We start from the raw sequence: 11,184 nt of genomic DNA on the forward strand, positions 1-11,184 counted from the left end.
GTCCTCAGTCAGGACTCCATTTCTTTCCCCTTTGCACTCTTAAAAAGTGGCATCACTGAGAGAAGGCAATCTCTTGGTATTTTTTGGTTGTTGTTATTCCTCACCCTGGGATATTTTTCCATTGATTTATAGAGAAACTGGAAGAGCGAGCGCGAGAGAGAAACATCAATGTGAGAAAGACTGGTTTGGTTTGCCTCCTGTACAACCCCAACCAGGGCCAGGGATCGAACTTGCAACCCAAGTACATGCCCTGGACTGGGGATCAAACCCGTGATTCTTCAGTCCGTGGGCCGAAGCTCTAACCACTGAGAAAACCAGCCTGGGCTCTAGGTATTTTTAATCCCCCAGCACTGACAGTTGCTAGGGGAATGGTGGAGGAAAATGCCCAATGGGGAGCAAGCACCCCCTTTTTAAAAGCATTATCTTCTTACCAGAGGGACTACCGAGATGTTACTAAATTGACAACAGATGACTAGACAAGTTTTGCCAGTATCTGAGGCAAGCAAGGATCTTCCCAAGGCAGTGTAGGGGAAAGTAAAGAATAAATTTCAAAATCTTTCCCCAACCTATTCTCTATTGGCTGCATCTGATCTCCCTGCCCTCCAGCAAGCAGCCACCGACCCTTCATAGCAGTTCACTGAAGCCTTACGGCTTTGGTAGTACATCAGGGTCATGCTGCTTCTCTCTTTCTCCGCTTCCCCTTTGTCAGGATCCCAAAGGGCTGGCCCCTGACCAACTGTGAAAACCCTCTCTAATTTGACCCCAGCATCCTAGAGATTTTGTCTTTAACCCTTAAAATTCTGAAAGCAAATTTTATCCCTATTTTTAGAGATGAGGGAATGAATCTCAATGAAGTTAAGCGATTTGTTCCAAGTCACACAGCTAGGAAGTGTGGTAGAGTGGAATTTGAAAACATGTCTATCTTATCCCACAGCTTTGGGTACTTCATTAACCCCTCCTAATTAAGGCCTAAATTTAGATTTGCTTTATTTTAGTCAAAAAGTTATCAGACTGTGTTTCTGAAAACACTCATGTTCTGTGAGCTGGACCAAGGCATTCACCCATAAACTGGTAGTGTTTTCCCAATTGGTGGGGAAAAATATGTTATGGTTAGAATTTTCTCAATGTCATAATTGTGTACAAATTTTTATTAAATCTTTGGCACCTGCTGTCCTTTTGTGTGCTAGCAATTTCTAAAAGAAATGATTAAGTAGAAAATGAGTTTTTAATATCTGATCTCAATTAGAAATCAAGAAAATGTAGGGGAAAGTAATTAGCACTTTTTACCTACTAACTGGGAAAAGATTGCCATTTAATTTTTTTTTCTTTATTGATTTTAGAGAGAGTGGAAGGGAGAGGGAAAGAGAGATAGAAACGTCGATGAGAAAGAACATCAATTGGCCACCTCCTGCATGCCCCCCACTGGGGATTTGGTTCACAACCTGGCCATGTGCCCTGACCAGGAACTGGCAACCTCTCGGTGCATGGGTCAACACTCAACCACTGAGCCACACTAGCCAGGCAAAAATTGCCATTTTATATCATGTAATACATATTTAAACACTCATAATTCTTGTTGGTAACATTAGTTTATATCAATGTCTGAATATTGAATTGAATTCATGAATGCTTAATAAATGTGAATTTATTAACATTTTTCCTTCTTGTATATCCTCCCTAATTTTATTTTATTTTATTTTATTTTTTATTTTTTTTATCCTCACCTGAGGATATTTTTCCATTTTTTGTACAGATAGAGTGGGAGGGAGAGAGAGGAAGGGAGAGAGAGAGAGAAACATCGACATGAAGGGACACATCGAGTGGCTGCCACCCGCACGACCAGCCAGGGCCGGGGACAAACTGCAACCGAAGTACGTGCCCTTAGCGGGAACCGAACCCAGGTCTCTCCGGACCGCAGGCCGACGCTCTAACCGCTGAGCCAAACTGGCCAGGGCTATCCTCCCTAATTTTAAAGGCACAATTTAAAGAAAGAAAAAAAGAGAGAGAGAGAAAGAACTCATGATTGCGGGGAAGAAGGGGGTTGGTGGAATGGAAGAGGGTATGGGAGGATAAATGATGGGGGAAAATAAAATAAAGAAAAAAGTATTACAGCCCTGGCCAGTTTGGCTCAGTTTTTAGAGCGTCCGCCTGTGGTCCAGAGAGACCGGGGTTCGGTTCCCGCTAAGGGCAAGTATCTCGGTTGCAGTTTGTCCCTGGCCCCAGTTGGGTCGTGTGGGTGGTGACCACTCAATGTGTCCCTTTCACATCGATGTTTCTCTCTCTCTCTCTCCCTCCCACTCTATCTGAACAAAATATAAAAAAAAAAAAAAAAATTTCCTCGAGTGAGGATTTAAAAAAAAAAAAGAAAGAAAAAATGTATTACAGTTTATATTCAATAGTCAATACAAAATTCAAATATTACAATAGAATATACAGTGAAAGTGAATCCACCTCTCTCCACCTCTATCGTCCAGTCAGCTAATACAAAACCTCTGCTATCAGTCTCTTATCATTTCATAGATACAGTAGGTGTACATAATGTCTTATGTACATTCTTTTCATAAAACAGAATTTTTAGCCCTGGCCAGTTTGGCTCAGCAGTTAGAGAGCGTCGGCCTGCAGACCAGAGTCGCGGGTTCAATTCTGGACAAGGGCACGTACCGTGGTTGCAGTTCGGTTCTTGGCCCTGGTGGAGGTCGTGTGGGAGGCAACCAATCAATGTGCCTCTCTCACATGGATGCTTCTCTATCTCTCCCTCCCACTCCATCTGAAGATAAATGAAAAAAAAAAGTTTTAAATTTTTGACTTGACAGAATTTTATGTCACTAAGTTGGGATTACCCTTACCCCTTCCATAACCTTGTATGCTAAAATAGAGTTTTTAAAAGTATATAAAACATTAAATACAGAGAAGAGAGACCAATATAAAAACCCTTATAAGCCCATCACCCAGAGTGAAAGATTATTTAAAAGTCAGAGTTTAATACTCTTGTGAATTTTCAGAGCTTCTGTTAATGGGACCCCTGCAGCAGGCCAGCGGGGTCCCGCTCACTCTGTTGGTGCTGGCTGCCAGCAGAGTATGCGTACATCTCTCACAGCCTTTTTAGCAATAAAAACTAGTTGAGAAATATATTGTACTTATGCTTTTCCCCAGACTTTGGTTGGGGAAGTGTGCAAGAAGTGTATCTAACAGATTTTTATAGCCATTATTGCATTAATGTTAGTTTTTAAAATTACTAGTAATTCCACATGTGGGGCTAATTTGGTTGTTTTTGATTTGGTTCCTTTTATAGAGAAAGGCTGTTGAATTATTTTGTTTATTATTTAGACGTAAGTAACTTTCCATACTTAACTTAGTTTCATTAGCATTTTTGATAAAGCATGAATATTATGAATGCTGATGTTATATCCATCCACAAATCTAATTTTTGCCCTGACTTCACAAATCTCTTTTTTTCCCCTTAGTTCCACTTGCCTCTCCTGATGCATCCGCAGATCTTCAAAAGGATTTTATAGAATGCATCTCTTTTATACATCAGTATGATGCCAGGAAAACTCCCAATGAGCCTATCAGGGGCAAGGTGAAACAGGATTTAGAATCAAGTACTTAATGCCTTGGGATGGGAGATATCTGTGATAGAACTTTAATTATTTTCAGGTCATAATCATCTTGCTCAAAGTCTATTTAAATAAGTTAACATGGTTATTAGGATAAAATCTCAGCCACTTCCTGGTTAAAATTAAGGAATGATGTCATAATTTTGGATCACAATCTTTAGAATTTGGTTTAAATTATTAAAATCATTCACTTAAGGTAAGTAGCAAAGCAGTTTGATAAACTTTTTGATATACTTACGTGTGTGTTGCAGGGGGCTGCATGTAAGGTTTATGAAGCCAGACAAAAATGTAAGAGTCAACTGCTGGATATTTTCCATCTACGAATGTTTGTTTTCATATTTCACTCTAAGTCTTTTGTTGGAACTAATAGACATTCAGGATGCAATCATAAATCATCAGGTCTACGGACTATAGTTTCTAGTGTATCCACAGCAACCTCTAGAGCAAGAAATGAAATTTGAAATGAATAATCTTACACAATCCAAGTGATAGGAGTTGAGAACGGCAGATAATGAGATGCTGCTTCTCTGACTTTCTGCTTTTCCTGTTCATTTTCTGGTGCACCCTATTTTATAATTTGTTTAAAGGGTTCACCAATAATTATTATGCTGCTGTTTCCAGTTTGGGATTAAAGTGACAGCCAATGAAGAAGCAGAGACCTAAGTGCCTGAATCACTGGGACTTGATCTAACACATGAATTCAGTTCATAGTTCCAGCAACTTGTGTTCCCTGGTTAATGTTAATTTTGTTTTCCTCCACAGCGACATGGAGTTTTCATACAGACAGAGAGAAAACCAGAGAGTAGGCCAAGGGCTCCTCAGGGAACAGAGGTATTACTGAACACTCCTGGGTCACGCTCATCAGAGCAGTCGAAAAAAACAGAGAAAGGAAATTCAGCGGAAAACAAAATGATCTCACCCGGTCTCTGCCGACAGAATTCCCAAGAGCTGTTAGAGACTAAAACCCTCTTATCAGAAACAGACGTCAGAGAGGCAGCCAAGGCATGCCCCAGAAGTCCGGAGAGAAGGGAGAAGATTGCAGACGTCCTTCCAACAACTGCAGCAGATGCTCTGATCACCAGGCACAATCCTTCAAGTCCACCAATAACAGGACAGATTACCTTCTTCAGAGAAAAACATAATCCTGTAATCCCTGGAATGTAGAGAACTTTCCGAATCATCGTATAGGCACTTGCATTTGCCTTTTCTCTTATCAATAACCTTAGAATGTACAATTTACATAAATGAATTTTTAAAAAGACAATTACAATATACCAAAATTTTAAAAGTGGTCTCCAATGAGTGATGGATTATGAGACATATTTCTATGTCACATTATTTATGAACAGAACAACTTTGTTTGGCACCAAAGTGGATGTAATTAACAAATAGTATCAACCTTTTAGAGGAGAGGCCCTTTTAGACAGTCACTAGTATGGCTCTGGAATCAAACAAACCTGGGTTGGAATATTGGCTCTGTCATGTATGAGCTGTGTGACCTTGGGTAAATTACTTAACTTCTCCAGACTTTGGTTTCCTGATCTGTAAAATTGGAATAATAAGGACTTCATAAGGTTATTAAGCATGAGACTATGCCCATTGATCAATCAAGAGACCAGTGTAATCACATCGTTAATATTACTGTAATCAAATTTCAATTTAAGGATAATGTTCTTCAGTCATTTTAACATTTCCTCCTCATTCTAAAACTTTTAATCCCTCTATGTGTATTGAAGACTGAAAATCTAAAAACATCTCTCCCACCCTGGCCGGTTTGGCTCAGCAGTTAGAGCATCAGCCCACAGACCAGAGAGTCCTGGGTTCAGTTCCCACTAAGGGCACGTACCTCGATTACAGTTTGTCCCCGGCCCCAGTTGGGGTCGTGTGGGTGGCAGCTAGTTGATGTGTCTCTCTCATATTGATGTTTCTCTCTCTCTCTTCCCCTCTATCTGAAGATAAATGCAGAAATGTCCTCAGGTGAGGATTAAATAAATAAAAACTAAAAACATCTCTCCCAGTGCAACACACACACATACACGCACACTTAATTCAAAGACATGTAAATACTTAGAATATAAAAATATTTCCTAAATTGTGTTCTGTTTTACTTAGATTATTTCTGGCACCAATGCAACCTTTGCTTTTTTTAGACAAGTTCTGTGTGGTTAATTCCACCGCTATTCTACTGTGCACATTTGGGGTGTCAGAATGCATCTACTAGGAGCTGCGTTATGTTGCACACAAGTAGAAGTAGGTGAAGTAGCCCTCTGCTGCCCAAAGAGTATTTGCAAGCCCCCAAAATTTCCATGGAAATATACTAGATGCACACTATTATCTATATAATCAATAAGACTACAGGTGAATCTTTTTTTTTAATCCTCACCTGAGGATATTTTTCTATTTATCATCAGATAGAGTGGGAGGAAGGGGGAGAGGGAAAGAGAGAGAGAAACATCAATGTGAGAGAGACAGCACGACCCAACCAGGGCCAGGGACCAAGTGTGCCCTTGACCGGAATCGAACCTATGACTCATTGGTCTGCAGGCCGACACTCTAACTGCTGAGCCAAACTGGCCAGGGCGACTACAGGTGTATCTTTACCTCTTTCTCCTCCGCTAAATAAATTTTAACAGACTAAACAAATAAATTCCATTATTGCATATTTGTATATTGGGGACTTCCAGTTCTTACATGGCTGATTAAGGCTAATAGTGAACCCCTTTAATTACAAATACCTTGAAATGCTGAATAAAATGGAGCAACAAATATATAGCCAAGCTCACAAAACAGAGAAGTCCTCATGCTCCAAAAGAGAGAACTGATTTGTGTATCAATATATATCTTGAAGATCTTTCCTTGTCAACACATGTAGACTACCTTATTATTTGAATAGCTGCATAGTCTTTCATCGTATAGATGTATTCTATAATTGGAGCAATAACAATGCAAACTTTGGTGTGTGTGTGGGAAGGGGGATAGCAGTTGTTAGGAGATTTAGAGAGAGGTCTTAAAGGCTAGGAACCTGACTTTTAATCTGCACTGGAACATCAGTGGAAACTTACGACATCCCAAGTAGAGAGCTGGAATTGAAACTGCGTAAAACTAGAACCCACAAATAGCTGGCCTATAGGCACAAGGTAGACTGAAGAACTCCACTCACTACCAGGCAGACAGCAAGAAAGTTTGTCTCTGCCTTGAACCATAGTTAGGGAATAAAATATCTGTTAGGAAGTAAAACTTCAAGCCTGTGCCTCATTCCAGTTGGGAATATGAATTTATGTGCAAGGGCATCTCATAGGAGAGAAAATTAGCATAAAAATTAATCCTGCTGGTGATAAAGCACCTGACAAAAAGCAAATGCAGAACTATTTCGACAATCCACAGGGTAAAAAGAAACAGTTTCTAATAAAGATAAGGTCACAAACAGAAATTCCAAATCACGCAAAGAAACTCAAACTGAGCAAAAGTTTGAAGTTCAGCAGAGAAGGTGATTCAAACCTCAAAACTGGAGACAATAGAATTAAAACACTAGCAATTGAAGATTCTAGTTTTTCTCTCACTCTGGAAAATTTGACTCTAGCCTTCTGTATTATTCCCTCCATTCTCTCTCCTTCCCTTCTGGAACAGCTGCTAGCTGAATGATGGAACACTTGGACTTATCTTCTATGCCTCTCTTTTGGAAGGGGTGGTAATCCTCACCCCAGGATATTTCTCCATTGATTTATTTTTTAAGAGACTGAAAGAGAGGGAGGGAGAAAGAAACATCAATGGGCAAAAGACACATCAATTGGTTGCCTCCTGAACGCCCCTGACCAGGGCTGGAGATCAAACCTGCAACCCAGGTACAAGCCTGTGACTGGAAATTGAACCCGTGACCCTTCAGTCCATAGGCCAACTGCTCTAACCTCTGAACAACACAATCCAGGGCTATCTTCTATGCCTCTTAACTTTTCTCTCATTATCCTTCTCATAGTTCTTTGCCACTAAACAATGCAAGAGCCCTTGACAGTAACTTTCTACTAATTTGGTTTCCAGCCATGACCATTAGTATGCCCGGTAGTCTACTGAAATTTATTAAAATTTCAGTATTATATTTTAAATGTCTAAATACACAAGACTCTTCCTATGGTATAGCTGTGACAGCCTTCCTTATCACCTTAGAATATTACAAAGTCTTTTGTTTCCTCTCTCAAGTCTATTAATTTTTATTTGTTTAGTGCAGTGCTTCACTTTCTTGGTATTGTACCTTTTTCTTTCATGTTTAGTGATTCTTGGTTATATACTCTTCTTTGATTATGAGCTTTCCAGGTCCCTACCGGTATAAGCTGTGTCTGTCCATTATAGCCTGACTCTGGGACAGGGTTGGGATACGTAGCAGATAGGGTCTGAGGAGGATTTTTCTGACAGGCTCCTTGATCCTCCTGGGGGTCAGGAGCTATTCAGGCGCTGCCTTGCTTCTCCAGACCTTGCATGATTCAGTTCAGACCATAGCTCCCATTCCTAGCACCAGCAGAACAGGGAGGGGACGACTGGTGTGCTGCTTCACATGTTGTTCCCTAATTTCTCAAATTGCTAAATGCCCCAGAGTCCCTTCTGCTTTTTTTTTTTTAATTAATTTTATTTTTTTTACAGATGTTTCTCCTTTTTCCCCCATTGACACCCTCCCCTTCTACTTCTCAATATCCATTGCCTCTCAGCACAGAGTTCTATAAGACCTACTTTCCTGGCCAGGTAGCTCAGCCGGTTAGAGCATCATCTCGATATACCAAGATTGCAGGTTCGATCCCCGGTCAGGGCACAGACAGGAAGCAACCAATGAATGCATAAATAAGTGGACCAACAAATCGATGTCCGTCTGTCTCTCTCTCTCCCCCTTACCTTCTCTCTCTGAAATAAAATAAAGACCCACCTCCACAGCAGTCATCTTTATACATGTGTCAGACTCTTCCATTTTTTGTTCCTCCACACATTTGTTCTCTGGTAATATATTTTTTACTTTATTAAAAATGTGATTCTTCTCACAGTAAGTTTCCCTGTTTCTCAATGCTATTAAACTCTATTTTATCTATATCTTTCTCTATGTATTTTTATGAGATTTCGTAGGCAAAAAGCAGATGTGCATATCTGTCTGCCATTTTGTGTCAACCTCTAATTTCCTTTTAAGTAAATCATTTGAAAACTTTGTACTTAAACCATTAGTAAATAAATTCTCTGCAATAGACCTCACAGATGACTGATGAACACTAGTGAGAACTGACATAGTCCTCTTCCTTAGAGAGCATGTTCCAATGAGAGAGGATCTGGGGCCAAACAGCCTAGTGAGTGGACCGCTGCCGTAGGCTAGGCTGGGGGTTCTCAACATGTTCAAGTAAGAGGACATCTTTTCTGCATTAAAAAAATATTTGTTGTCCCTCACAAAATAGTTATAGAACTTTCAGTATCCATAGTTTGAGAAAACACATAATAACAAAATGCAATGATGACTTCCAGGTTCAAGTCTCTGTTTTGTAAACTGCTAAGGGTGTGTCTCTCTACAATGAATTTCATAGTCTCTTGAAGTTATAAATGGCCTGTCAGTACAGATAGTGCTCTTAAATTTCACAAGAAAAATGTTTCCCAAGTAATTCCTTTATTAGATATTTTAATAGAATAATGGCCCTTACCAAGATACAGGATTCTTTTTCAGCTTACCAAACTAACAAAACCAAACAAAAAACATGATCTTTCATGTATTTTAATATTTTAAGAATACCTTAATGAATGTGCTAACGGTTTTTAACCCTTGAAATTGCTATTACTAATACCATAAATTTTTATGTTTTAAGCTTTAAAGCATTTTCAAATCCATTATCTTATTTGATCCTTATAATAATCCTATGAGCAGAGCAAAAAATAATATCCCAATTTTATAGCTAATTATAGGCTCAGAGAACTTCAGTGATTTCCCCAAGTTTGCAATTAGCAAGTGATAAAGCCAGGACCAGAACCTTAGTCTCTCAGTGCCCAGATCATTTACTTCCACGTGTCAACCAACAGGAAAATGCTGGCCCATCACAAATAAAAAAAGGCTGGTGTAAGAAGTATCGGGAAAATAATTTCAATACTTTTATTGCAAGATTATAATTTTACTGATTTGGGGAATTTAAGATGGTCTTTGTTAGACTTCTTATCACTATAATAGACTAAATTGACTTGGGAAGCACCCATAATTCCTGACAAAGATAAATGTTCGTTAAAACATAACAAAGGCATTTGAAATGTACAACTAAGTGCTAAAACCAGAAATTTCAATCCTCGGGTGCCAGAAACAAAGAGAACACTCAAGTGGTAAATAAAAGGTGGGGCTAAATAGGCAACTGAAAAAAATGCAACCAGTCCATGTGTCCCTCTCACATGAATGTTTCTCTCTCCCTCCCTCCCACTCTATCTGAAGATAAATAGAAAAATATCGTTGGGTGAGGATTAAAAAAAAAAATGCTCTATTAGAGATTATTACTTGTTACTAATAACAAATCCCCCCTCTACCTTATTAATAGAATCATCCCCCTTTTTTTTTTAATCCTCACCTGAGGATATTTTTCCATTTATTTTCAGATAGAGTGGGAGGGAGAGAGAAACATCAATGTGAGAGGGACACATCTTCTGGTTGCCTCCTGCACCACCCCGACCAGGGTCGGAGACGAACCACAAATGAAGTACGTGCCCTTGACCAGAATCGAACTCATGACTCACTGGTCTGCAGGCCGATGCTCTAACCACTGAGCAAAACATCCCGGGGCAGAATCACCCATTTTTAACTGGGAATTGGCTGCCCTCCAAAAAACACTATTTCCTGCTTCCCTTGCAGCTGGATTGACCAAATGACTATGTTATAGGATACAACCAGAGCAGCATGTGCAACTTCCAGAAATGTCCTTAAAGGGAGGAGGTAGGCTCTTCTCTGCACGTTTTCCTTCCTAGTAGCTGGTACACAGATATTATCATTTTAGTTTGAGTGGAGAATCTACTTGCTGAGAATGGTCGAACAATAAAATAGAAGGGTCCCTGAGCCCCTGATGTCATTAAATGCCACCCGGATTGCCTAATTTATGTGAGAAAGAAACTTCTATCTTTTTATAAACCATTCTGATTTAAAGAGTTTTTTAAATCACTTGCAGCAGAACCTAATTCTAAAGTACTCTATAATTGAGAATTTTCTCAACAATAGATGTAAGAAGATAGTGGAATAAAATCTTGAAAATGCTGAAGGCAAAAATGGTCAACATAGACTTTCATGCTTAACTGAACTATAATTCAAGAATGAGCCCTGGCCGGTTTGGCTCAGTGGTTAGAGCATCGGCCTGCAGCCCAGAGAGACCCAGGTTCGGTTCCCACTAAGGGCACTACCTCAGTTGCAGTTTGTCCCCAGCCCTGGTTGGGTTGTGTGGGTGGTAGCCACTCAATGTGTCCCTTTCACGTTGATGTTTCCCTCTCTCTCCCCCCAACCCCACTCTATCTGAGCAACAACAACAAAAAAAGGGAAAAATGTCCTCGGTGAGGAATAAAAAAAAAAAAAATGAATGGACAT

General features: G+C 39.7%; 1 protein-coding gene across 2 annotated transcripts in view; it reads left to right on the top strand.

Annotated features, from left to right (window-relative positions):
• The window catches only part of CUNH2orf73 (chromosome unknown C2orf73 homolog), a 30,601-nt gene extending 25,466 nt beyond the window's left edge, over window positions 1-5,135 (top strand). The window contains exons 4-5 of one of the 2 annotated variants that reach the window (XM_036263302.1): window positions 3,465-3,580; window positions 4,380-5,135. In XM_036263302.1, the coding sequence (XP_036119195.1) occupies window positions 3,465-3,580; window positions 4,380-4,781 (518 nt within the window). In that variant the 3' untranslated portion in view covers window positions 4,782-5,135. The remainder of the gene's footprint in view (window positions 1-3,464; window positions 3,581-4,379) is intronic. The other variant, XR_004959717.1, reaches the window with a different exon arrangement.
• The last annotated feature ends 6,049 nt before the right edge of the window (window positions 5,136-11,184 follow it).

This window comes from Molossus molossus, unplaced genomic scaffold (assembly GCF_014108415.1).
Source record: "Molossus molossus isolate mMolMol1 unplaced genomic scaffold, mMolMol1.p scaffold_m16_p_15, whole genome shotgun sequence".
NCBI lineage: Eukaryota > Metazoa > Chordata > Mammalia > Chiroptera > Molossidae > Molossus > Molossus molossus.